This window comes from Primulina huaijiensis, chromosome 5, assembly GCF_012295235.1.
Source record: "Primulina huaijiensis isolate GDHJ02 chromosome 5, ASM1229523v2, whole genome shotgun sequence".
Classification (NCBI taxonomy): Eukaryota; Viridiplantae; Streptophyta; class Magnoliopsida; order Lamiales; family Gesneriaceae; genus Primulina; species Primulina huaijiensis.
The window spans coordinates 21,133,156-21,160,038 of NC_133310.1; the positions used below are offsets into that span (position 1 = coordinate 21,133,156).

The 26,883-nt window shown below is 32.1% G+C and overlaps 5 protein-coding genes across 7 annotated transcripts; 3 read left to right on the top strand and 2 right to left on the bottom strand.

Moving 5' to 3' along the window:
• The first annotated feature begins 368 nt into the window (after nucleotides 1-368).
• On the top strand, nucleotides 369-7,935 carry LOC140977048 (methionine--tRNA ligase, cytoplasmic-like). The gene is made up of 12 exons (XM_073441580.1): nucleotides 369-1,870; nucleotides 2,067-3,236; nucleotides 3,345-3,515; nucleotides 3,790-3,943; nucleotides 4,472-4,542; nucleotides 5,051-5,164; nucleotides 5,517-5,698; nucleotides 6,097-6,187; nucleotides 6,298-6,366; nucleotides 6,801-6,892; nucleotides 7,459-7,510; nucleotides 7,646-7,935. The coding sequence occupies exons 4-12, from the start codon at nucleotides 3,928-3,930 to the stop codon at nucleotides 7,763-7,765; spliced, it is 807 nt and encodes a 268-aa protein (XP_073297681.1). The 5' UTR covers nucleotides 369-1,870; nucleotides 2,067-3,236; nucleotides 3,345-3,515; nucleotides 3,790-3,927; the 3' UTR covers nucleotides 7,766-7,935.
• A 1,901-nt stretch (nucleotides 7,936-9,836) lies between these two features.
• LOC140977578 (WRKY DNA-binding transcription factor 70-like) lies at nucleotides 9,837-12,431 on the top strand. 2 transcript variants are annotated; one of them, XM_073442334.1, is made up of 3 exons: nucleotides 9,837-10,277; nucleotides 11,083-11,181; nucleotides 11,808-12,431. In XM_073442334.1, exons 1-3 carry the CDS (start codon nucleotides 9,985-9,987, stop codon nucleotides 12,319-12,321), a joined length of 906 nt encoding a protein of 301 aa, XP_073298435.1. In that variant the 5' UTR covers nucleotides 9,837-9,984; the 3' UTR covers nucleotides 12,322-12,431. The 2 variants fall into 2 exon arrangements, with proteins under 2 accessions (XP_073298435.1, XP_073298434.1); XM_073442333.1 differs by having other exon boundaries at nucleotides 9,840-10,277; nucleotides 11,080-11,181.
• Nucleotides 12,432-13,669: 1,238 nt separating this feature from the next.
• On the bottom strand, nucleotides 13,670-16,182 carry LOC140977579 (WRKY DNA-binding transcription factor 70-like). The gene is made up of 3 exons (XM_073442335.1): nucleotides 15,848-16,182; nucleotides 14,729-14,830; nucleotides 13,670-14,287 (listed from the first exon to the last, which is right to left on the bottom strand). The coding sequence occupies exons 1-3, from the start codon at nucleotides 16,162-16,164 to the stop codon at nucleotides 13,873-13,875; spliced, it is 834 nt and encodes a 277-aa protein (XP_073298436.1). The 5' UTR covers nucleotides 16,165-16,182; the 3' UTR covers nucleotides 13,670-13,872.
• A 2,833-nt stretch (nucleotides 16,183-19,015) lies between these two features.
• LOC140977049 (transcription elongation factor TFIIS-like) lies at nucleotides 19,016-22,578 on the top strand. Of its 2 annotated transcripts, XM_073441582.1 has the most exons (3): nucleotides 19,016-19,114; nucleotides 19,473-19,633; nucleotides 21,363-22,578. In XM_073441582.1, the coding sequence occupies exons 2-3, from the start codon at nucleotides 19,484-19,486 to the stop codon at nucleotides 22,311-22,313; spliced, it is 1,101 nt and encodes a 366-aa protein (XP_073297683.1). In that variant the 5' UTR covers nucleotides 19,016-19,114; nucleotides 19,473-19,483; the 3' UTR covers nucleotides 22,314-22,578. The 2 variants fall into 2 exon arrangements, with proteins under 2 accessions (XP_073297683.1, XP_073297682.1); XM_073441581.1 differs by lacking the exon at nucleotides 19,016-19,114 and having other exon boundaries at nucleotides 19,132-19,633.
• A 277-nt stretch (nucleotides 22,579-22,855) lies between these two features.
• On the bottom strand, nucleotides 22,856-25,809 carry LOC140977050 (uncharacterized). Its single transcript, XM_073441583.1, has 3 exons — nucleotides 25,124-25,809; nucleotides 23,822-24,094; nucleotides 22,856-23,420 (listed from the first exon to the last, which is right to left on the bottom strand). The coding sequence occupies exons 1-3, from the start codon at nucleotides 25,196-25,198 to the stop codon at nucleotides 23,154-23,156; spliced, it is 615 nt and encodes a 204-aa protein (XP_073297684.1). The 5' UTR covers nucleotides 25,199-25,809; the 3' UTR covers nucleotides 22,856-23,153.
• Nucleotides 25,810-26,883: the final 1,074 nt, after the last annotated feature.

Sequence of the window (26,883 nt, forward strand, 5' to 3'; positions counted from 1 at the left end):
TTCAGATCCAAAACAATTATAAAAGTTGGTTTGGGAATTGATAATTGGTTAATCTTTATCAACCAAAAATTTGGATATGTATATATACGTATGCATATAATTCTGAAAATCCAATCCAAATTAATAAATTTGACTTGAAATTATATTTTAAAGTTCAATGCAATTTCCAAAACATGTTTATAAATTATTTTTGCATGTTATATTTTAAGTCAAATATTATGAATAAGTGTTTGATGTGTACATGCAAATTTAATATTATGTTTGCATTTATTTTTGAAATTTTTAAATGCAAATTGCATTAAAAAAATTCTGGTAAATCAACATTCACATTATGTTTATATTAAATTATATTAAGTTGTTTATAATTTGAAATGAACATATCAAATAAAATGTGAATATAATATAATAAAATATTTCAGATGTTCACAAATGAACAAATAATCCTCACTTTATCACTACTCTGATAAAAGAGAAAAACTGATGAGGAGCCCACATTTTTACGTAAATGTGATATTCACTTTATCACTACTCTGATTGAAGAGAAAAACTGATGGGGAACGTATTTGTTCATATTAAGTAAAAATGTGAATATAAAGTTATTTAATTAAAAATTTTGGCTTATAAAGATTCACATAAATGTGGATAATTAAAGTTAATAATAATTATAAGGTGACATGAGAAAATATGATATGGAGGAGTTCTTCATAGATCGGTTTAAATTGCGTTGACTTGCCACCGGTCTCCCTGAGGAGTGTTGCTCTGACTAGGAGTTAGGTATTTAAAGGGCCTTAGCACTACCTATCTTTCCTGGGAGCACTCTTGGAAAATGTTGATTATGTTACTAAATAATTATTATATAAAGTATTAAAGTAAAGCCAAATTTTTTTGTCTAGTGATCAGTATAATTTTAAATAATTAAGGTTTAGCCACAACACCCTTAATTATGAGAAATTATACTTTAAGTCAGTCAAGTGATCCGTATAATTTTAAATAATTAAGGTTTAGCCATAGCACCCTTAATTATGAAAAATTATACATTAAGTCGGTTAAGGATCACATAAAGGACATTTATAAAATCAAAATTTATGTCTAGTGAACCGTCTAATTTTAAATAATTAAAGTTTGGCCACAGCACCCTTAATTATGCAAAATTATATATTAAGTGGGCCGAGGATCACAAGAAAGACATTTATTACGAGCATAAATATTTAAAAAATGGTGATTTAATGTCTTAGTGATTCGTATAATTTTAATTTATTAAAGAATATCTATAGTATCTTTAATTGAATTAAAATTATACATTAATTTTTAATCACATTTAGTTATAACAGACATAAATTACATAAAATTATTCATCATTTTAATGATACTTTGAGATGAATAATTATGAAGAATAAATATTTTATGCATAAAGAATTTAATATCTTAATGATTCGTATGATTTTAATTAATTCAAGAGTAGCCACAACATCTTTTATTGAATTAAAATTATACATAAATTATGAGGATCACATTTGGTTATAAGAGATATAAATTATGAGGATCACATTTAACTAATTCAGTCCACAGACAATTTTTATGTCAGTGATTCATATGTAGATCATGATTTACATGGGTAAAACATGATATATGGTTTATTGCTTCATTTAATAACATTAGCATGTATTCATTAATTTTGCAGTATATTGTTATTACTCTGATATTAATTTCTTGAAAAATGACTTGATTAGTGGGAGTGATCAAATTCAGAATATTGATCAATATGATGCTCATTCATCCACACAAGTTATATGTATTGATTGTTATTCACAACATCCTACAATTAAAAAGTATGTTTTGAAACCAATCATATAAATTCCACAAATTGTTGGTCATGATCTTATAGTTCTTATTGCTCATAAAGGTATTGAATAATTCAATAGCAAGTAATGAAGTCTGAAAGTTGGTTCAATTGCCATTCATTTTAAGATGAGTCTTCGAAACAAATAAAGTCTCATTAGGCAATATCGAACAACATAAAGAATTCTTCTCTAGTGATGATAAATATTTAATATTTCAAGATTAAGAAAACGATATGGATTGAAACATGTCTCACATTAGTGGTATTTCAGGTTTTACAATGTTATCTCTTCATTAAGTTTTGTTGAGAATATTGTGGGCCATTATGAATACCAGAAGGTTAGTGGGAGCTTAATTATTAATGAGAGTAATATAAGTATTTGACCACTAAAAAAGCTGAAAAATGTTTTGGGTTACCTTTATGGTATTAAAGTTTTACATGCTTATGTGAGACGAATTGACAATTTGGAAAGTGATTTGCTACTTCCATTATTGAGTCAAAATTCGTCATTGAAGCACTATTGTGTGGTGTATTTTAAGAAGTTTCATTATGGGCTTAGAATTATGGATTCTATGTCTAAGCCATTAAGATTATATTAATGCAATTCAGTTATAGTCTTTGTGACTAAAGCGGTGGTTGAATTAAGTATATCGACATAAAGTATTTTAAACAGTTGGAAAAAGTGTTAATAAAGTGGTCATTGAACACGTTAACACTGAATTGATGATCGTTTAACCTAAAGTCATGCAAATTTCAGATGTTAAAGGATCATATGGTAATTACTGATGGATTTTATTCCATAATAAATTTATGTTATATACATTTGGTTTTGATAATGAAACACATTCAGTTATGATATTTCTCATATTCAGTTATGTACATATTCAGTTATCTTGAGAAAAATATCAATAAAGTTGGACCTCGAATAAACATAGGGTTTATTCATTAAGTTATTTGAGAGATATAATACATTGTAATACATGGAAGATAATAATCGTTTTTAGATGAACTATCGCCATGATTCATGTATTTTATTTTCTCCTATGGTAAATGAGATATATGTGTAAAGTGGGAGAATGTAAGAAATATGACACATATTGAAAGAGGCGTGGCGTGTAGGAATTGGCGACGGCCAAGAAGCCTACAATTTTGACGAACAGCACATGCAGCCTCAAAATTTAGAAAATTGAGACGTGCACGCACCTCTTCCTTTGACAATCAAGCTCCCACAATAAACTCGTTGATGGTATGAGATGCCTATAAATAGCAGCGATTAAAGTCCCTAAACATACAATCTCATACAGAATAATACACCATCTATAGAGAGATTGGAATGTTTAGAAGGCTTCAATCGGACGAAAATCAGAATACTTAAAAGATGATTCAATGGCTGGAGGTAACGCTCGATTTAGCTTCCGCATATTTGTTTATCATATTTATATACGTACAGAAACATGATTTTTGAGAAAATTTCTAACACGGCAAAATTAAATCTTGGTGGCAGCTGATGAAATGGATAGAATTTGTTGCGTCGATTTTGGAAATTTCTAGTGCGACTTTATAACGTCTTTCCAAGTTGAATGAAGAGTTGCTTACAAAGTATGTTCTTCTGGGAGGTGGACTGAAGCCATCTGAAGCTGATATCATTGTCTTTTCAGTTGTGCATTCGACTGTGGTATGTGGTTTTCGTTTTTTTTAATGAACTGTAGTAATTATGCGGATGGAAAGTGTATTCTTTGGTGATATGCTCCATTTGTGCTCACGCTTGTGATTGGATTTGTTTAAGAGTCCATATTTATCGTTTCTCAGTTTATATCTATTGATTAGTTTTTTGGACATTTTAGAGAGATTTACGGATGTTGGAAGTAAAGAGATTTCCTTACTTCTTACCCTGTTTTGTACAGTTCTGAGTTCTGACTAATAGCTAGCTAGTTGTTTGCGAGTTTCAGAGTGATCTTGCAAGCTCTGACAAAGCCAAGCTGCCGCACTTGTTGAGATGGGTTGATTAGATTCAGGTATGAATCGTCGGTTGGCCGTAGATTGAGTTTTTCTTATTTGATTTAATTTGTGCAAAGAAACCAGTCTTGATGTCCTACAAAGAGGGTACGAAGATTTTCAAATGTTCGATATTTCAAGTTAATATTGATTGCCCGTGCTAGTGTAGTTGACCATAATGCATCCAAAGATTATATTCCATAAAAATACGATTAAGTAATTGCTGACCTTTCTTTGTCCCTGAACATTACCGAATGACCTCGTCCATTGAAGTGGCTGTTTGTGGGAGTAATTAACTGAAATATATAGTCTATAGAAGCGTACTCCTGATAAATCGGAATCATTCTCCATGGTTCTTTATTTTTTTTATGTAAAACATCATTAGTAATTAATTCGGCAGATGACGCACATTATAATCAATTTTTGCCTAAGATGAATGAACCTAATACCAAAATTTGATTATATATATTTTTAACAAATTACTTTTAAAAGAAAGATATATTAAATTGTATATTTGTTATACTTTCTGTATTCTATGCAAGTTTCTATAGCGACTAAAGAAACGTGCTGCATTTATTTATAGCGCCTTCTTGATTTTTCTTTCTTTGCTTCCTTTTTATGAACTCTGCTTCAGAGTGCAGAACAAGGAAGATTTTGGGGAATTATTAAAAAAGTTTCAACTGGAGAAAGTCCAATTCATTCCCTCAGTCAGTAACTTGCCAATATGCTTGTACTTTATCGGGGTCATTATCTGTTCTTTTTTATGAATGACTGATTACCAACTTTGTTGCATTGATTTCTACTATTGTAGTCTGAGCTTTAACATGCTAGAAGTTATGTTGAGAAACATGAAGACACTAGTGAGAGTTCAGAGGGTCTTTTGTTTTTTTGTGTTATTCCATCAGTAATTCAAACTACATCATATATTGACATGTAAGAGATTGGATTGCTTCCCATCTCATGATTCCAAATATTTTCATGCTGAAGGTACAAACAGAAGAGAGGACCAATTGTTCCTAAACATATTGTGACTTTCCCATGGGAACAGAACAAGGATACCTAATTGTTCAAACTCACGATAGATGTCATATTTATTTGGATTGAGAAATTGGAATATTTTTGTGTGCCTTGTTTTCTCGAAGTTATTACTACCTTGCGCTGAGAAAAAAATAAACTTGAATCTGATGCATTAATATTTCAAGAATTGATTTGTAGGCATTAAAATCGCTGAGGAAGGTTGATAATTCCAATGCAAAGAAAACTATTCAAGAAACAAAAGTGGCTATCATTAAGGAAGCAGACAAAAAATTAAAGACAAGTACAGGCACAGTAAGTGCTTCATCTGTACATTTTCTTCTAATTGAAGTTATAGTCGGAAAATTATCGGTGGAAACAGATTTTTCGAGCATGAAGTGTACTCTGTTTTTTCTTCTTGTTACTAACATATACTCCTGTTAGAATGGACCTTGGTACCACAATAAATTGCCTATGATTTGTTTCAAACTGCTTCATTTTTTAAAATAATTTCTAACTTCTGTCTATTTTAAAATGCTGCTAAATTTTATCAACATGCAGTCTCTTTTATTAGCAATTTTGTTGTTGAATTTCTCGTGGCTGCATAAGTATATGTACTAATATGTTTACGTTAACGATGTCTCCCTGTTTCTTTGGAAAACAAAAGGAAAAGGTTGAAGCAGCCAGTCAAGCTACTCCAGGCAAAAGGAAACTTCCTGGAAAAGAGCTAGGTAAAGCGACACAACCTGAAAAGGAGGTGGAAAAGAAAGACGAAGAACTTAACGTTAGTCTACTTAAAATTCAGATTGGACATATTCGCAAAGCCTGGAAACATCCTTCAGCTGATAGGTGAAGTGACTATGCCATTGTTCTTCGGTTTAAGATGAAATCTAAGTTTTTGGAATTTGCTTTATTCCAGTTCACCCAATTTGCAGTTGACCAAATGCTTGACATTCACATGATTTAAGGCATGGAATGTTTCAGGAATTTTCTTTTATAGATATACTTGTGATCTTCTTCTCCTTTCCTAATGGGAATTTATTCTGAAATATCTGAGGTCGAATTTACTTTGTTTTGTTAATTATATTTAATTTGTGATGGTATCATTACTCGAGCACCCCGATTCATGTACTCCTGTTTTTCACCCAGTTGTTGCTCTAGAGATGAATTTTTCATCTCTTGTAGAAAGCTCAATGAATACTTTCAGTAAAGTTGGGCTGTCTCCTCGTACTAATTTTTAAATGAAGCTCGATGGTTGAGGAGATTGAAGTTGGAGAAGCCAAATGCAGGCAAGTGGTGAGTGGCCTGGCAAAATATTGTACTCCAGATCAGTTGACGGTACGAAGGCTTAGTGTAAATTGAAACTTGTTTTACATCCTGATCAATTTTGGATTTTGTAGTGCGCTGTTAACATCTATTTGGTTCTTGTTTTTGCCTCTTATTTTCAGAATCGCCTAGTGGTACTGATAACAAATGTAAAACCTGGAAAGTTACGAGATGTGATGTCAGAGGGACTGGTAAGCTCCCACTATTTCCCTGTTGTTGACACTATGCATCCAACAACCCCCCGCTCCTACAACCAAACCCCACTCCCGAAAACAAAGCTCCCTGCTCCTGCTACTTAATTAGCAGCATTAGTCTTTCTATGTTTTTGAGATCAACATCATCTTTGTTATTATTTCCAATCTAGTTAATCTTAATCTTCCCAAGTTTATTCAAAATCCATGCTAAATAATCTATTTCTTTTTTGTTTTTTGAAGTGAAAATGAAGTTCCAATGTTCCATTAACCCGATAACAAGTGTACAGCTTTAGTTACACAAAAGGAATAGCTTCCTGATATTCAATATTGAGTCTCAATCTCATTTACTGATAAGCAAGAATGTAATGTGTCTTCTGTATTGGAGATCGGTCATGATGAGTGCCTTTCTTTTCCATTTCTTTAAATTCTAGGTGTTGTGTGCTTCTAATCAAGATCATTCCGTTGTGGAGCCTCTTATATCTCCAGACGAGGCTAAAATTGGTGAATGTGTTACATTTTCTGGGTATGTCTTTCCTATTAATTCTATTTAGGCATTAAATTTTTTTTTTGTTGGCCAATTTGTTATTGGCTTACTTAAGCATATTTTAGCTCACTGTCACAATGAAAGTTATCTTTGGATGCGTTTGACCAGGGAAAATTTCCCTTTCTTTTTATGCATAGATGTTTTACAAATATCCTGTGAACAATTTCAACTTTTGACAAATTTAATTTATTTATATTTTCTTGGGTTCTTGTCCAGCTTTATGGGTCATCCGTGTTGTTCACGTTGATTTTTTCATGGGATTTTTCATTTCATATTCATATAAGTTTTAGAAGTTTTCAATATGTAAGAGATTTAATTTGTGGCCATGTAATCAATGATTCGCTGTTATCTGTTATATTTAAATTTACATGCGATATCTGCTTATCCTCTACTCTCCCCTCTTCCAATATTCAGTAGTGTAGAATCTACCTTTTGGCCAGTGAATAAACTATCATCAACTTTAAGTACAACAATTGCCTCATTTAAATAACTAGACTAGATTGCTGACTTAACCAACTTAATGTTTAATCCATACATGACGGAAGACCAGAGGATCTTTTGACCCCCAAAAAGAAACAGTTGGATAAGGTAACTCCGGTACGTATTCTTCTCATTTTCTGAACCGGTTAGAGCATGACGTTCCACTCGTTATGTTTCATTTTAGTTTTGGAAAAAGATCGAGAATAGTTACATATATTATATTATGAGCGTCATTCATCATGATTTATGCAGCATCTTTTCACGGATGACAAGGGCGTGGCCATATTCAAGAACATCCCTTTTACGACCTCTGCTGGACCTTGCACTTCATCCATTCCCCAATGCGTCCATCAAGTGAACTATAAATGTTAATGCAATATATCCTCATCATCTCGATATATAAATTTTTTATGCAAATTTGTTTTCACAAGTGTTTTCACAAGAAAAAGATAACCTACTCGTAATCCCAAAATTTGTGTTGGTTTAAAAATTCTTGTGATCAATTTTGTAATTCTTGGGGATGGGAAATCATTATTGAATATCTTTCTTTCATGTTGAAAGAGAGTGATAGATTACATTCAATTTACTGTTATTTAAATGTTTCGTAAACAATAAAGCTCCATGTATATGATCGAATGATCACTTGTCAATTAATTTTCTGATAACTAAATTCTAAAAATTCCATTAAAAAAAAATTCATCCAACTTTTTAGGTAATCTGTAATTACTACTGGCTAATCATGTATATTTGATGTGTTCTCACGATAAGTTCATTTGAGAATTTTTTTTAACATACCAATATATTATATCTTCATTCAATGTTTCATAATAATATATTACATTTTATAATTGAATAAGTCTCTTGTGAGATAGTCTCACGAATTTTTATCTGTGAAATGGGTCAATCTTACCGATATTCAAAATAAAAAGTAATACTCTTAGCATAAAAAATAATATTTTTTTATGGATAACCTAAATAAGAGATCCGTCTCACAAAATACTACCCGTGAGATCGTCTCACACAACTTTTTGCTTTTATAATTTTATTTCAAAAGTGTAACGGAAATAGAGTGCCATTTATAAAAAGATTGAATCTTATATATAAATATAATTATATTCTTTGTAATTAATATGTTACTTGTCCACCACGCGAAAGGTCTCCATAGGCTGAATTAAATTTTTTTAATTCCAATTGACTTCATTTCCCGTGGTACAAGATTTTGAACACTATCGCATTAGATTATTATTTTTTATATAAAAAAAAAAAAGAAAGAAAGAAAAAGGTTACAAAATTAATTTATATACACACACTCTGTCTCTCTCGTGAGGGATAATTCTAGGGAAATATATTAGAATATAAGTACAATTAGTTAAAACACGACTTGACTTAGAACGTACAGGTTACAAATTCTTGTCTGATTTTTTATGACTACATAGACAAATATAAAGAAAAAAAATCATTATTTTGAAAATAACAAATTTATCATATCTATACTTCTATATATTATATATTATTAAATTTGAGACATGAATAACTAACTTTGATATTAAGTTAAAACTCATTTAAAATTATAAAAGCACTATATTTTTATTTAATAAAAAAATATCATAAAAATAGAAATTAATTTATGTGTTATCTTATCATTACATATCCATTTCAAACTTTTTAAAAATACTAAAATATTTATTTATTTTTAATTCAAACTTTGAATTTTAAATAATCACATCAACTTGCTGATCTTTCTTAAATATCAACTTGCTCAAATATTTGTTAATCACTTTCTTAAAAACGATTAGAGTGGACAAGTTGCTCCCGGAAAAAAATTATTCTTATTTATAAATTCTGTATATAAATTTTTTTAGTCATGATTTCGTCTAAGTTAATGTAGATTTTTATACACTGGAAAATAAATTACTAACAATCAAACAAAAATCTCTATTTAATTATGTGCTGAAGAAAATGATTTCTAAACTGATTTTTTTCACTCCATTTCATATACATCCACTTGGGAATGGGATAAATAATTTTTAGAAAATAGATGAATAAAAAGATAAATAAAATGAAAATATAAATCCTTATATATAATATAAAGTTTTGCTATGCTGTCCACCAATCGTGTTAATCTTTGTGTCCATCAATGATGTGACATTCCCATATCGAATATACAATTTTGATATGTTTCGTCACATCCAATCCAATAAATGAGTATCAACTTAGTGATGANCATGGCCTCAATGCACGGAGCTGGTCCTAAAATTATATAAATCTGCACAAAAGCACGTCCACATAAAAATAAAATAAATAATTGTCTTCCAAATAACTTGATAATTACGTCATCAGATGACATAGTGTGATTACGTCATCATCCGGGCTCTGTCAAACCGCAAACTTCATGGGTATTTCTACAAATTTGATATTTCCTCATGTCTACCACTCTCTCCTCTTCCCCACAATACAATTAATATTTTTATAAATCATTAATTAAAACCGAAAATAAAAGAGCTAAGAAACTAAACCCTCGTCTCTTAGATCTCTCCCGCACACACACGCTGCCTATTGAGTTGAAAAAGGCAAGCGAAAATTTACATGCAATGGAGAAAAGATTGATGGAAGAGTTATTAGCAGGCAAGAATAGTGCAATCCAACTCCAAACCCTTTTGCATAATCCTGATAAAGATGAAGGGTCAGTCTCAAGAGAAGAACTTGCCATGAAAATCTTGAGATCTTTCATTAATGGTATTTCGATCGCGAGTTCTTGCACCGCCGTCTTACCAGCTCAGATCTCCGCCGTTGACTGTGTTGGTGGCTCAGGCTCAGGCTCAGCTTGCTCCGGCGAGGGGAAGAAGAAAGTGGTCAAAGATAAGAGGGGTTGTTACAAGAGAAAGTGAGATTACTATGTCGTCTTATATATTCACAACTAATTGATATTTGTGAATTGATTACTTCAACATCAACAGTGATTTCACTAAATATTACCAAGTCGGTAATTTAAGGAAGATGGATTAAATATTACTACACACTATTTCTAGATGTCGATTGTTTCCTCTAGCACTTTGATTTCGTCATGAGCTAGTCTATCTTTAGCAATATTCTGCCACTACTTGATTACTTAATTATATAAAAAAGATGATTCTTTTTTCCCCTTCCTTTTCTCCTGTTTTGATAAACTGAAACTTTTTTAGTAGATTTTGGCCTAGTTCCAATTGCAAGTATACAGATCTAAAAAGGAAAAAAGAACACAATTTTTGCTTTATTGAGGAATAATTTTAATTTTTAACTCTTTTGCTGTCATATTCTGCAAAACTGTATGTTTCAACAGTGATATATGAATGCTGTGATGCTCGTTTACTATGGTCATAAAGGCTGGGAATAGGGTCAAATAATTCAGGTCTAAGAGTGCAGAATCAACATAATTTTTTTTACAGGTGGTTTATATAGTGGCTGGATATATATTACACGATTTTGTACAAATGATTATGCTTACTCATTAGAAGATATGGCAGTCGTTATTCGTTGGAAAACATGCTCTACATGTAACTAGTTAAGAGCATCCAGATTAATCGGATATGGATTATCGATCCCCTTAAATGTCCTTAATTGGTTATAGTTTTATTAAAATTTTCATATGCCGTTGAAATTGCATTTTGCTTTTGTTTTGAACTCATAAATTGTGGGTGAGTTTGAAGAAGGACGTCGGATTCATGGATCAAAGTGTCCCCTACGGTAGAAGATGGAGGTGCATGGAGGAAATATGGCCAAAAACATATCTTGAACTCCAACCATCCAAGGTAAATGAATTAAGTATTAATATATAATGTCTTATAATAACCCATAATTTTAAAGGGAAATGATCCCAAATTATATGTTCTTATAAAAAAAAACTGGATGTTCCATGTAGACACAGCATGATGGATGTGGGAACTATCAAACAAAGTGCTCTTACAAGAAAGAACATTTAAAATTTTTATTTTATTGAGTTTAGTTTGGCTGCCAATAGTTTCTTTTAAAAAAGTTGAAGAATGATATCAAAAAGGAAAAAAAATGATTCCACATCTATACTAACCATTGGTAAATAAATTATGTATAATTCAAAACATCATGCTGGAAATGAAGTCATAATTAATCGTGCATGTGATACCTATACTTCAATTTTGACAATGAATGAGACTTGTAAGATATAACTTTGACACAGTTTGCTACATGATCAATTCAAAACAATAAATTCTGCCTTAAATTAATAATTAATAACTTTGGGGTGATATGCATTGCTTTTCACAAATTAATTTTCTACAGTCTGAATCATATTTCCTTGCATTGTAAGATCCTTCAAATGCATGTAATTCATTGTCAACATATATATAAATGTTTTTCTAATAAACATGGGATGGGATTTGTCTGTGTTTATGGTATACAGGTGCTATTATAGATGCACACACAAGTCTCAAGGCTGCAAAGCTAAAAAACAAGTCCAAAAAATCAAGGATGATCCAATGTACCAAATTACGTACTTCGATCATCACACTTGCACAGACACACAGATGATGCTTCCACAGCACATAGTCGAATCAGACCCGATTGAATCCAACCTACTCAGTTTCCAAAGAAGTATCCATTCCCTAAAACCTGCCAATGTTTCTTTGCTGAAACAAGAATTTGAAGTCGTAGACACACAAAGTGTCGATTTACGTTATGCAAAATCGTCAGTTAACACAAGCTCACAAGTCATTATCGGGTCAGGGTCTAGTACTGGATGTAAGCAGGTATTTTCTCCACGAATACCGGTCCCTGGTGATGACCTAGAGGAAGAGGTTTCAGGGTTATATTCGTGTGCATCGATGAATAGTTTTCATGGGCTTGATATGGAAGTTGATCAACTCGGTGACATAGACTTTGAACAATGGTGTGATGTAAACTTCTCTCGTGTTTAATGCTATCCTTTGATAAGTGAGTGCATGTTCGACGCGATATTCATATGTTGTGTAATAATTTCATATAAAACGACAGTTTTATCGAATGGATGTATGCGAATGTGATGTTATATACTTTCTCACTTGTATTAATTATGGATACAATTTTTTCCTGCAATATATATATATATATATATATGAATAGAATATATGTGAATTTTGTTGGTGGAGAGTTACAGCTTAATGGACTTGAATTGCCTGTTAAATGGAAACGATGTAAGGGTAGATCACAAGTAGCTAGTGTTCATACGCTAGCTTTACAATAAAATCTACTTCCGACATGAATTAATCTTTTAGGAGTACAAGAAAATTTTATCCTTGAGAGTTAATTTTACATATATATGACAGGAATGTTTCGATCCCATTGGCAAATATTTTCATGGGATCTGGGCTTATGAATTTTTCTGTCCTTTTGTATTAAACAAAATTAGGTCTTCATTATCCGGTTGGATGAACTGAATAAATGCTGATATAAGAAAACTTTGATTGAATATTAGGAAAATTACATGTTATTTAATTCACTTCAAATCCTTTTGCTGGGCTTTTGAACTGATATTTTTTATAATACGTATCTCTATATGTACGTTTTTATGTTTTTTTTTAATTATAAATTTGAACATCGTCGACTCAGAGTTACCGGCGGACTGGACTAATATTGTACGTTCCAGGCCCACCGTTATTGTCGGACTGTCATATGAGCAACCCGATAATGTCTTATAAACTTCACGCTTCATATGTTCATTCTTGAGCGTGAGAGGGTGTGTTAAATGTCCCACATCAGTTGGATAAAGTCTCTGAAAGTTATATATATGGATTTGGACAATCCTTCCACTTGAGCTACTTTTTGGGGTTGTGTTATATCTAAGTCTCAATCTAATTAACACTTTCAGTTTTTGATATAGGTATGTTGTCTTTTCATAGTTGACTATTTTGGTCAATTTTCGAAAGAAAATGTGGACTAGTCAGTGGCGGAAGCTGATGTGGTTAAAAAAATTTGAGATTTCTTGATTTATTTCATATACATTTCCACTAGGATTCCACTTAATATTCAAGTCTAGTTATTTTATTTTGACGAAAATTGACCATCCCGGTAAAAAATTGACCAAAATAGCCTATGATGAAAAGATAATGTACGAAACCAAAAATTGAAAAACTATTAGTAGACTAAAATCCTAAAATATAAATTTACTGTAACAAAAAAAATTAACCTTAATTATCGCCAAATAAAAAAACAAACAGAAGGGTCTATTAACCACGCTTGGCATTCGATCTTGGCCAAAAATACGATCCATTAATGGTGAAAATTATAACTAAGCATGAATTTATTAGACGAGAAAAGCCATTTACCATTTATGGTATACAAGTCTTTTAATTTATGCAACACATGCACAACAAATATCATATTCTGTATGAAAAGATACATATAATAATACCAGTACTCTAGTTTATATCTGAAAGAAGTCTATATCACTAGTTGATTAACCTCCGTATCGAGCCCATGCTGCGAACCAGTCATCGATGTACACGAATACAGCCCGAAACCGCTTCTTCTATGTCATCATAAGAGACCAATATTCTTGGAGACCATGCCTGCTTAGATTCAATCGATTCTGGCTCGACGATTCCCGGCCACGGGTCCGATGATATTGAATGAGGGAAACAAACCATATGTTTGTCTTCCTCGGAGGAAGAAATCTTCACAGGGTTTGGGGAACTATAGAGGTGATTATTTGGTCCAAAACTGAGTAGATTTGAGTCGGCAGGGTCTGATTCAAGGATGAGTTCTTGTGCTAGTTCAGTCGGTGTTGCTGTGCAGGTGTGATGACTGAAGTAAGTGGTTTGGTACAGAAGTGGTTCCTCTTTGATTTTCTGAACTTGTTTTGTGGCTTTGCATCCTTGATTCTTGTGTGTGCACCTATAATACAATCTGCATGTTCAACATAAACAGATTCAATTCCAGGATTTTGTGTTATATTTGTTCACACATGCACATATATATTTTGGTGCGTTGGAAAAGCGATTCATTTTTATTCAATGCCTCTCTCCAAATCATAAAGAAAATCAGTCAGATGCATGTAAAAACCTTCATTTTTTGAATTTTTTTCCCATGAATATCCCATAATTTAGTCCCATTTCTGATTTCTCTATCAATTTTAATATTTATCACATATATAGATTTCATAATATTTATGTATTATTTTGTTTACCACCACTCAAGTTCTATTAAGTTCAAACTTTTTCCTCCCTATGTATTAAATACCAATAAATCGATGTACTACGTAGTACTATTTGAATATTTTAATTAATCTGTAAAAACTAAAGAGGGTTGATTATTATATATGAGAAAGTGGAATGTTCAAACCATTACCTCGGATATTCACAGTTTAATATAACTTTCTGACCATATTTTCTCCATACACGGCCATCATCTGTTGTTGGAGATATCTCTGTCCATGAATCTGAGGTTCTTCTGCAGAGTTCAATGTTGAAAAAACAAAGATTCGATGAAAGAAATTTAGCAGATACAATTTCAGCTCGTGAATTAAAAATTGCAATGGATAAATCATATCAATTAACAAACTATATTATATTATTTTTAATTTTAGTGTTAGTTTCTTTCATTCTTTTATTTTTTTGTGATTTTGAAAGTCATAGTTAAGTAGTCAACATTGAACATAATTCACATCCAGTCATCCACTAAACAAAGTCAATAAATTAATAAGCAATCAATTGAGTTTCTGAATTTGGCTCCAGAAAACCTTATCTCCATGTACCATATATATTCCAAGTCTGGAAATTACCATATTCAACGAATATGAAGAGATACTTTTCCCAAGAAAAATAAAGGCAGCAAAGATAAACCCCAAACAAGACGACACACACATATTACACGTTTTTTAAAATATATACTAATCAACTTTCTAGTACAATGATTCCTATTTTTGTGTTTAATGATGTATTGCAAATAAATCATATAAAGATGATAATTGAAAGGATTCGTGCATCAGATATTAGGTTAGTACTACCCCAATCAGATATCCAAAAGTTCATATCTGCGCAGAAGCATCCTTTTTTGTTTGCTTTATTGTCCATCAAGTAGCAGTACAACTAATTGCCAACACAATCAACATTGTAAGTGTACGTGTATTGTCCTATTAGATTAATTAATTGATTTGAACTCTCCCTAGCTACCTAGTAAACTACTGTAAATAGTTAAAATATTTGAGTATATGTTGAGTTAATTTGTTCTTCATCATCAATATTCTAGCAACTTTGCGCAAGGAAAAAAAATAATCTTGACTAGTCTCATGTTCTAGTTTTTTTTTTTTTTTTGAATTTATGATTATTCCTAAGTTGTTCTTTTTCTATGATTCGTCCTAGTTATTATCATACATAATGCTAAAAAATTAAAAAAAATAATATAATCAATCGGCACAAATAAAAATCATGTAATCTATATCAGAAGTATTATTGATAGAAATCTCACTTTCTTTTGTAGCAGCCCCTCCGATCTTTGACCCCCGTCTTCTTCTTCTTCCTCTCACCCCCATCTCCTCCGGCGGCGGCGCCACTTCCAGCACAGTCAACGGAGGCGATCTGGGCTGAGGAGGCTGTGCCTAAAGTGACCATTGAGAGACCCTCAGTCAAAGATGTCAAGATTTTCATGGCGAGCTGTTCTTGACCTGAATCTTGAGCGAGCTTATGCAGAAGGGTTTGGAGTTGGAATGCACTTTCTCTGCCTTTTATTAGCTCTTCCACCAATCTTTTCTTCACTGCATTGAAATTTTCACCAGAGTTTTCCATTCTGCTTTTTGAGATGAGATNTAATTTTTTTATGGAAGGAACTATTAATAATATTGTCCGGAAAAGAGGGCAAATAAATGGAAATTCCAGCTGTTGGATAGGGCCAAGTGTTGTGTCGTCATCACGCTTGTGTCATCTGATGACGCGATCAATAATGCTTCATTTTTCCAATTATCTTTTTGTAACTTGGAGATTATTTATTTTTACTAATGTCTCTAAATTTAATTCTCCTAGGCTCCCATTAACTAGTTTCATTTTTTTCGATTATTTCAAATATATAATCAAAATTTTCCGTTTAGTAAGAATTTTTTTTTTCAGATATACTTATATTAATAATATATCAAAAAGTGTGCAATCATATATTTAATGAATAAAATAAAAACAAATTATGAAATTTTTTTATAATTTTTTTTAATATATGTGAAAAATCGAACAAACATATATATTTAGAACGAAAGAATAGTTTAGATGATGTGAACATGAGTGTGTTTGTGGATTTTCCATAACTCTTCAATGTCATATACATCTTAGTACAATGTCAAATCTTTAAGGCATAGTTCGGTACACATGATAGGATAAACATGTGATATATAATATAATGATAAGTTAAGAATATATAAGATGTAGGATATTATATTTAATGTTTGATATGATTTTAATAAGAGTGATTAAATTTATATATTTGATTGTGAAGACAAAATTAACCTTATCATAATAAATTTTACAATTTCAAAGTTGTTGTTTGAATTCATATTTCTTATTTGTTCATGCGTCGACAATGCTTTCATGATTTATTTATTTTTACCTAATTTTATATATTATATAATATGATAATTGTGCCCTTGATTTTGTGAGTCAAGTCAAATATCAATTTTTAAGGTTAATCGAGTGATACTAATAATTTTATTGAGATTTATAAAAATCATTTATATAATTATCTCGAATTCATTTATATAATTATCAAATTATATAATATATAAAAATAAAATAAAAATATTTATTTGATGGGACGGTGAAATGAGAGAACGATATGATTTATGATTTTTATATATTGAGGGCAATTAAGTCATTTGTGGTGTTTTTTATGATTAGATTAAAATTGTCACATGTCATAAAAGGGATACATTATCTTTGTATAAAACTATTTATCACGAGCACACGATACTTTCTAAAAAGATACCAAACGTGGGATAAGGAAGATTATTTATCAATCCATCTTTTATCTCGTGTATCAAGCTATACATAAATTTATAATTATTTGTGGTTTTTTTGTACGGAATTAAATTTTGCGAAAATCCAATATTATAAGTTAATTGGTAGTTTATCAAGTCTTGTAGATTAATTAACAATCGACAAAAATTTGTGTGAGACGGTTTCACGGGTCGTATTTGGTGAGACGAATCTCTTATTTGGGTCATCCATGAAAAAATATTATTTTTTTATTGTGAATATCGGTAGGGTTTACTCGTCTACACATAAAGATTCGTGAGACCGTCTCACAAGAGACCTACTTTTAACAATTAAATGAGGGTAACAATTAAATATTAAAGAAAGTACAATAATTTTATATTTAAATAACCTCAAATTGTACCTTAAATGATCACATCATCAATAAAAATTGTATAGACAACAATAATTTTTAATCTGAATAACTTTGTCCAAACAAATTATTTTGTTTGGTCAACATACAACAGAATATGTCCAAATGTCAAATTAAATAACGGCATTCACTTAACATTCGAATTAATACTAAATACTAATTACACCATTAATATTTTGTCATCTTTTTTGTTTTTGTTTTTTTCGACGACAATTATTGTGCCATCTTCAACTACATGCAAATTGCAATGTGCACATAGCCCTTTTTTTTTAATCATTAATTAATCGCATCAATTTATCCCCAACTTCTATATGCAATGAACCAGCATTTAATCCTTCGATATATTTTTAATTATATTGACTAATTGTTCAATGTGTATAATAATAATAATAATAATAATAATAATAAGTATTATTAAATGTTTAATAATATTATAATCAACAATATCTATTTACATAGTTTTGTTCTGTTGTCCACTAACTGTGCCAATATTTTTGTCCATTAATGAGGTAACGTGCATCTATTGGATATATATTTTTGATATGATTCATCACATCTGATACGTAAGTGTCACATAATTGATGGACACAAATGTGAGCATGGTTGGTGGACAACATATAAAAAATTTATATATATACGCACACACACACGATGTTTTTGTTATTTATTAGTATGAATATATTCATCTATCACATTAAATATTTGACAAAAAAAATAAGAAATAAATACGTAATTAAATATGAGGTCTTTTTAAAAAAATCATATTTTAATGTGATGTCTATTGAAAATATAAATTACCTATAGATGTCTACATTGATTATATCATTTTGTTTGATTCCGTTAAGGTATTGACTTGTTTGATACTTTTATTTATTTAATATCATTAATCCCTATCATATTATATACGTTTTTCAACTTTTTCAAAGAGTGTCATCGTGAATTTTGATATATTGATTGTCCGTAAATTAATTGTATTATTCGTTTGATGAATAAAAATATGTTGACTTTTCCAAAATATATATTTATTTTTTAAAAATTTGATAAACAAAATAATATATAATTTTAGATATATTTTTATATTTTTTATTAATAACAATTTTATCTAATCAAGTAAAAAACTAAATTAATGTTATAATATTATTATTCTCATTGAAATATTATATCTCTAATAATATAAATGTTTTTAATATAATAATATTCTACTTACTAATATTAATAATTAATTACATAAAATAAAAAACTAATGGGTTGTAAAAATATAAAAATTAATTGGCGGACTGCAGTCTCTAGGGTTTCAGTGTCTTCGGGAGCCAGGCCGAAGCTGCATTTGATCATCTATTTTCTCAAAGTGTGAGTTCTTTTCCTATATTTATAAACTGACTATTTATCGAAACGAGAGATCTTTTGTTGAATTCGGTTTGCATGATTAATGTTGATTTCCATTAGGCTCGAGGTCAACAGATTTTAATTTGAAAAAGTTTTGAAATGGGTGTTAATTTACTCATCCATATTTACCTTAATTCATATGAGTCGAATTGGAATCGTAGTCTTCTCACGTGATATGGTTTTTATGATGTGGGGTTCCTGGATTCGTATATGGGAATTTCAGAATTATGTTTTATTTTGAATCAGTATTTTGTATTTTCTTGCTTCTACATGGAAGAATGTCTTTTAATCTTGTTTATATTGTTTGGCGTGTTTGTTACAGCGTGAGAAATAATGGAGACGGAGCTGACTGAACTTTTTGAGGTGGTGAAGAGAGCCGCAGATGTGGCTGATAACTCGCCAGGGGAAGAAGATCGGTGCATTGGAGCTTTAAAGCAGCTCAAGAAATTCCCTGTCAATTATCAAGTCCTTGTTTCCACACAGGTGTTTTAAGTTTCCGCTTATCTTGATTTATTTCCCTTTTTCTCTCCTTTTATCTTGTTGATTAATTGCTGTCTACCGTTGTATATACGAGATAACAGTTTTGCTAACTGTAACTTAAATTTTGGAGTTGAGTAGCTTTATTCGGCATGGAGTGAATGTGATGGCTAATTGAATCTTTTCATGGTGTGGATTTGTCAAGTATGCTGTGTTGACTATATACGTTTTTTTGTATTATTAACTAGATGGAAACATATTCCCATATTCCCGAATGTGGATGTAATTCTTATGTCTGTCAGCCTTGTTTGTTAGCAATTAGGCTTTTGATCAACGCCCTCGGTTACATCATATGTTGAGTATTTAGGATTTGATACCACGTGTGTTGTGTTAATAGCAGAAACTTTTAGATGGGCTGATTATACAAAGCCAGCCTCCTTACTTGGTATAGACCCTCCATAGTCCATTCTTCGCCATTTGTGAAAAAATTACTTGTATACCACACCGTCTCTCATGCTTTAATATGTAAGATAAATCAAAATTTCCTCTTTTTTTCTCATCAGTTCTGCCTCATTCTCTCCTTTGAAGTGGACCAATCAATTGCAAACCCCACGACCTCTATCAAATTTCACCCCGTGCTATCACCAGTTAGCTCCACATCTTGATTTCGGCTTCACTCTTCATCTGGCTCTGTAGGAATATTCAAGTGCTACTAATTAATATTCATCATTATTTGAGAATTTAACCTTTCTTCACTCTGTTTGATCTTTTGGAAGTGTAAATGTTGAGATTATGCACAAGATAAACTGGTTAACAGAAAGGGGAAACTGGAGTGAGCAGAAAAATCTGCAATCGGGTAACATTTGCCATATCGCCAAGATTTGTAGCTCTTCGGCTTCGAGAGATTCTCCAGCACAGCTGTTATTAAGATCCGGAGCCTTAAAATAAACTTGGTGAAATGACGAAAGATGGTATGATAGGAAAGAGAGAATGATTTCTATCATAGTATCATACCATCTTTTATCGGGTAACAATAGTTATGATTTTTTTCCCTGATGCCCCACATCACCAAAATAGTATGATGTGGGGCATTAGGGAAAAAAATCAGAACTATTTTATGTGTAGAGACTAGAGATACAAACAATCTAAATGATTTCTTTTGATGATTTGATGAGCAGGAATAAGATCTATGTATTTTCATGTTTTTTCTCAATGTAGAAAGCCTGTAAATTGACCATCTTATTTAGAGTGAAGGAGGTACCTTGATGAATAATATTATCGTCTCTCTTCCTATTTTTCTACTTTTCTTTTCTCTAATTTCTGTTCTATTCCTCACCTTTAGGAGAAACGATAATATTATTGATTATGGTATATATCCCTCAATTCAAATCAATGTAACTTATAGGCCTTTTCATTTAGAAAAGACAAATGAAATTACATGGAAAATTATCCCTAATTGCAGGCTGCCAATGGTGATAGAGAAAAATTGTGGTAAAACTAAAAGATGAGATTGACATGTTGAATGTGAAAATTTTGAGAGTTTTAATGGTTAAGTTTAATTGGTGAACTTAGCATTCTTATGGTCAGAATAACTTTTATATATACTATTTATAAGTAGAACATTATTTTTGGACATCCTGATTAAGATTTAACTTTCCATTTTTTATATTATCTTTTTTAGCTGTCATTTTTGTACTGCCGATTGTTTAATTTCATTTAAACACTTACATTTCAGGTAGGGAAACGTCTCCGCCAACTGACAAAGCATAAAAGTGACAAGATCAGGGTCTTGGCTTCTGATGTGGTTGAGATGTGGAAGAGCATAATTGTCGAGGAAACAATGAAAAAGAAGAATGGGAGTACTAGCAACGGCGATACTGTTGGTACTGAACCTGCCTCAAGTTCGGACACTAATGAGCACAAGAAATTTCAGAGGACAAACTCCATTAAGACTGAGCAAAAATCCACAGCTAAGAATGTGCACCTCTTAAAGTCAGAAACATCAACTATCCTTAAAAGTGAGAAAACTGACGTTGTGACGACAACAAAGAATGAACCTGGAGAACACAGACAGGTTAACATGAAAGTTAAAGAGAAGGCGAGTTTTGAATTGCGAGTATCGGCATCGGATCCTATTGGACCGCCAAAACTAACTTCTCTTGTTTACTGCAAAGATTCATTGCGAGACAAAATCCGAGAAATTATTGCAGAAGCACTGTGCAAAGTGTATAGTGAGGTGGACGATGATTTAAGAGAACAAGCAAATATCTGTGACCCTTTCCGAGTCGCTGTTTTAGTCGAGAGCGCAATGTTCGAGAAATGGGGCAAATCGAATGGTGGCCAAAAGTTCAAATACAGATCCATTATTTTCAACATCAAGGATCCCAACAACCCAGATTTCCGTAGAAAACTCTTGCTTGGGGATATTGAGCCTTGTGCCGTTCCTGATTTGACAGCAGAGGAAATGGCCAGTGATGAAAGGCAGATTCAGAATGACAAAATCAAAGAAAAAGCATTGTTTAACAGTGAGCTTGGAGGGCCTCCGAAGGCGAGCACTAACGAGTTTACTTGCAGTAGATGTAAGAAGAAGGAGACTACTTACTATCAGTTGCAAACTCGGAGTGCTGACGAGCCCATGACCACATTTGTAACATGCGTAAACTGCAATAAGCGCTGGAAGTTTTGATGTAGCCAGTAGAAATACAGGAATCGAATAAGCGCTTTAGGGGCTTGTTTGCACCATTCATTCTGGTCTCCAATCTCCCTTGGTTCATTTTTTTACCTGCTATATAGGATAAAAAAGGATTTGTTATAGAAGTTATGATAATATCTTCGGTCTTAGATGTTTGATCTTACTATTTCTTTATAACTCAAATCGCAGCTGCATGTTTGGAAATTTATGTGAATGTTCTCAAATTCTTGCAAGTGAATCGACGGATTATTTTCTGCTACATGTATAAAGTGTCTTCCAATTTGTTTTTATCGCTTTCAAATTCAGATTCCAAGTACAAGCCAACTTGATCTCTCTCAAATTAAATTTTGAATCTGGGTCGAAAAGTTCAAATTAAGTTGAATTTACCTCAAATTAAAGTTCAAAATCAAACTTGTGAGGTGATTTAATTTAGTTACCAAATACGTTATTCTTCTCCTTTCCCAAATTATCAAACAAAATCATTTAAACTCAAACTCAGCTTCAAATATACCCAAACTTGCCTGCATTCATTTCAAAGCCAAACCAAATGATAATAAAATATACTGGAAAAATTTGCAAACCAGCTCGACTCGTGTTCAATCCTGAATCTGAATGAAAGTGACGAATAATCCATTTCGAGCCAATATAATGTTAATACCCTTAGGACATAGTGACGAACTCTACGATTGGCTTTGCTGCACAAATATTATCTGCACTATATACGACAAGCACTTTTTTGTTAGGCTAAGATACAAGCTCTACAAAATAACTCCAGAATGAAAGGTAAAATAACGGATCAAAACGGATGTGAAAAACTGTAAAATAGCTAGTTAGCTACTGAGTCTCATTTCTTTCCAGCTTTTCATTCTCTTCCCGTTTTCTTTCTGCTTCTTGAAGTTCCCTTGCAGCATCCTCCTCTTCCTCCATTTCATCACGATCTTCAAACTCCTTAGTTGCTGCCATAGCTCTGACAACAGGATCTCGTAGTTCAGAAATCAAACCGCCACCAATCCGATACTCTTCTTCATCCCCGATCAAGAACAGCTGTTGATCAGGTCCGCTTGTCATGGGAATATCCACTGCCAGTAACTTCATATCATACTGCCAATAGGTAGCAATAGAAATTATTGTAGGAGTTTGTATATAACCCAACGGAAGTCAACTCTAAAAACTCTACTAATTGAGAATTGATGCAAGTCTGATGCTTGGAGGCATTTGAAAGTAAATTAGAAAAGCACACCCATTTGATTTGAATGTACATAAACACAACGAAGTTTGCGATTTATTTGGACATAGATGTGCATATTAAATTCACAAGACCGGAACAGAATGGTAAAACCTGTGGACTACGAGTAAATTGCACGATAATTTTCAAACATATGTCACAGCAAAATGGAAGGGGCGGGGGGGTATTTTTCTTTATTTACTCAAATCAACCAACACCTTCCATTTCATTACATAAACAAATTATTTAAGAGTGAAAAAAGTGAGTTGAAGAAAACCTGGCCTTTTTTCTTCTTGACTTCAACACTAACTACGCCTTTCCTCTCTGAACCATGTATAGGGAAAATAAGAAAACATCTTTTGCTCCTTAAGCTTGGCTGGAAACTCTTCAGTGTTATACCGCCACCCGACATCACAAAGGCTCGCAAATCGGTTCCAGTGAGTGGGGCGCCCATGACCTCAAGGATTCCAGCGGATGTATTTAATCTCCTCGTTGCCATTCTGTAAACTGTATCTGGATTAATCGTGAATCTTGCACGAACATACAAGCCCTTGACATGACAAAAACATAAAGTTATCATTGTTAGTCATGATGTACAACTAATGTTATAAAGCATGGTCTAAATTGCATGTAATGGAAAAAAGGAAAGATGGAGAATGGAAATTTTCCATTTCAGTGTTCATTAGTGTTCATTGAGCAGAAAGAAAACATGTGCCAGATGGGTTTAGCGCATGGATACCAATGTATCATATAAAAAATTATTATGTCAAAAAATCATTCCATTTCCTGTCCCTCAGTTTTATCCAAAATACCTGGGGTAATTTATAAACCACTACCTTATTTCTTTCCCCTGAGAATTACTTGCGCCATCCCCAACTCCCCATTTAACACATCACACAATTCACTCCATCAACCAGTCAAGTAAGCAGTGGAAATGGGAAGGGAAAAAATAGACACAGACACAAAAAGATGTATTAACGACAAAATCAGCAGAAACTGCAGCTCAAAACAAGGAGCTACAGGCCTAACGGATCCATTAGAGCAGACATCTCAAGGTTGGGGCCAATTAAAATGTCATGAGCTAAACGCAAAAAGCACTGCATGCAAGATTAAGAAAGTCGGCGCAAACATTTTTTCCCAGATAAGAGAAGTTCAATTCATAATTTTAAGCCATCTGCAAAGTATCTTCTCTCTGCTCCTTTAATATGTCAATTGTCTGGTGTCCAATTCAAATCATTTGATGTTGAGCCTTCACTGTAACGCAGCAGACGAATAAAAGTGATTGTGGCCCTGTCTGTATACTAATTTGTCATCATGCTATGGTCGCCGAAGAGGTGTAATGTATATACAGGTTCAACACAAGGAAGCAAATAAACGTATATGCCACTACACAGTTGAAGTCATATTCTTCCGAATCTACTATAGCGAAACCATAAAAACACGTCATTAGATTATGAACACTATAAAAGTTATTCCTTCATCATCAATGGAATAATTAATCAATTCCAGCACTAAATTGCAACATAAAGTAAGGTTGGACAATGCCTACAAACATTGGAAACCCGAGATCAGAGCTCACCGTGAATGCCACAATAGCCGATGAAAGAGCTAGAAATCCATACTTAGCCATGCCTTTTGAAAACCCAATAAACATATTAGCAATCCCAAACAAGACCCTCCACAGCAAAATGCACACCACCAGCCCACTAGCACCCAGTTTCAGCAAATAATTTCTCTTCCAAAATGCCTCCAGTTGAAGCCTCCCCGCCTCCCTGTAGCGCTAAACGCCTTCGTAACAGTTGCCCCAGGGTTTCTCATTTTTCCCGCAATTTTTTTAGAGCCTGTCTCATAATTCTTAGATGAAAAGTACCTAGACCCCAAATTACTTCTGTTCAGCAAAAATCTGACATATGGGTCCAGATTCCCGTACAATTTCGAAACATTGGGTGCCGATGAAATATCGAGTCTGTGAGAATTTGATGACCATGTAGAAAAAGCATGGTTCTGAATTATTTTAGGGTTTTTTGTGATGAAATTGGAAATACCACAGGTAGTGGGATTTCCAGGAGCGGACTTCGATTCAATGTGATGAAAATACCTGAAAGCAAATCTTGATGACGAAGATTTCTCCATTTTCTTTCTCTTTTGTTTCTGCCTGAAATTTTCCAACAGGATTAGATTAGATTCACGGATATCAAAAACTCGGAGTATGATCGATTGACTTGCTGGAAGAAAATTAATCAAACCGCTTCTTACGAAGTCTACAAGACCATTTATATAGAGTATAATAACCCAAGGCAGTGAACCTCAATGAATTTGAGAAATTCATTTTTTCAATTAAATAATTTATCAAAGTTAAAAAACAAAATATCTTATATATAGATACATGTGCATAGAAAAATATTATTAAAATTGTGTATGTTGATGTATTTTTTTCTTAGAAGACAATAAATAAGAATAAGATTTATAATAAATAAGAATAAGATTTTTTTATGAAATATATCAAATTCATTCCTCCTGCCAACATTATTTTGATCGAGTCAACGACCACACAATGTTTGCTTGATGCGATTTACGAGTTGACTCCGTTAAGCCCGGATATTTATACATTTCAAAAAAACATCAATAAGTTCCACTACCAACAACAAAAAAAATCATGAACATTAAAACAGTTATAATAATTTTATGATTAAAGTAATTTAATTCAATTAAAATATTTGAAATTAAATTAAAATATTTGAACCAATTAAGTTCAAATATATAAACTTAAACTGTTCGTGGAGTCCATTATAAAAAAATATAAGGATTTTGTGATATCGTCTCACAAGAGACCTACTCTACAAAAATTTATGTGAAACGGTTTTACATGTCAATTTTGTGAGACAGGTATTATATTTGAGTTACTCATTTTGCAAATATGAGTAGGGTTAACCGTTATAAAAATAAATATATATGAGACCTTATCACAAGAGACACACTTTCGATTTAAATGTGAAAGAGGCTTGAAATTCGAATTGACAAATATCCTTACAATTTGTTTTGATAATTTCCAAATCTGTATATTTTAAGGTGGAAACTACTACTTCAAATTAGTGAAATTAGGTAAATCAACTCTTCGAATTTTCCGAATTTTTTGTCGATGTTTGTATATTGGGGACATTGTTTGAGAAATCAAAATAAATTAATATGCCATATTCTTAAAGACAAAAAATTGTGTGAAACGGTCTCACGGGTCTTATTTTGTGAGACGGNAAAATAAATTAATATGCCATATTCTTAAAGACAAAAAATTGTGTGAGACAGTCTCACGGGTCTTATTTTGTGAGATGGTCTCTTATT

What these genes read in the sequence shown, in the direction of transcription:
- LOC140977048 (XM_073441580.1), top strand. An exon ending in AAACATCCTTCAGCTGATAG is followed by an intron (nt 5,699 to 6,096) that starts GTGAAGTGACTA and finishes TTTTAAATGAAG; the next exon opens with CTCGATGGTTGAGGAGATTG. An exon ending in ATGTGATGTCAGAGGGACTG is followed by an intron (nt 6,367 to 6,800) that starts GTAAGCTCCCAC and finishes TTTAAATTCTAG; the next exon opens with GTGTTGTGTGCTTCTAATCA.
- LOC140977578 (XM_073442333.1), top strand. Translation starts at nt 9,985, where the DNA reads ATGGAGAAAAGATTGATGGAAGAGTTATTAGCAGGCAAGAATAGTGCA. An exon ending in AGGGGTTGTTACAAGAGAAA is followed by an intron (nt 10,278 to 11,079) that starts GTGAGATTACTA and finishes GTGAGTTTGAAG; the next exon opens with AAGGACGTCGGATTCATGGA. An exon ending in TTGAACTCCAACCATCCAAG is followed by an intron (nt 11,182 to 11,807) that starts GTAAATGAATTA and finishes TATGGTATACAG; the next exon opens with GTGCTATTATAGATGCACAC.
- LOC140977579 (XM_073442335.1), bottom strand. Translation starts at nt 16,164, where the DNA reads ATGGAAAACTCTGGTGAAAATTTCAATGCAGTGAAGAAAAGATTGGTG. An exon ending in AGGGGCTGCTACAAAAGAAA is followed by an intron (nt 14,831 to 15,847) that starts GTGAGATTTCTA and finishes TGAACTCTGCAG; the next exon opens with AAGAACCTCAGATTCATGGA. An exon ending in TTAAACTGTGAATATCCGAG is followed by an intron (nt 14,288 to 14,728) that starts GTAATGGTTTGA and finishes TTGAACATGCAG; the next exon opens with ATTGTATTATAGGTGCACAC.
- LOC140977049 (XM_073441582.1), top strand. Translation starts at nt 19,484, where the DNA reads ATGGAGACGGAGCTGACTGAACTTTTTGAGGTGGTGAAGAGAGCCGCA. An exon ending in AAGTCCTTGTTTCCACACAG is followed by an intron (nt 19,634 to 21,362) that starts GTGTTTTAAGTT and finishes CTTACATTTCAG; the next exon opens with GTAGGGAAACGTCTCCGCCA.
- LOC140977050 (XM_073441583.1), bottom strand. Translation starts at nt 25,198, where the DNA reads ATGTTTATTGGGTTTTCAAAAGGCATGGCTAAGTATGGATTTCTAGCT. An exon ending in CGGCTATTGTGGCATTCACG is followed by an intron (nt 24,095 to 25,123) that starts GTGAGCTCTGAT and finishes TGTCATGTCAAG; the next exon opens with GGCTTGTATGTTCGTGCAAG. An exon ending in TCAAGAAGAAAAAAGGCCAG is followed by an intron (nt 23,421 to 23,821) that starts GTTTTCTTCAAC and finishes ACCTATTGGCAG; the next exon opens with TATGATATGAAGTTACTGGC.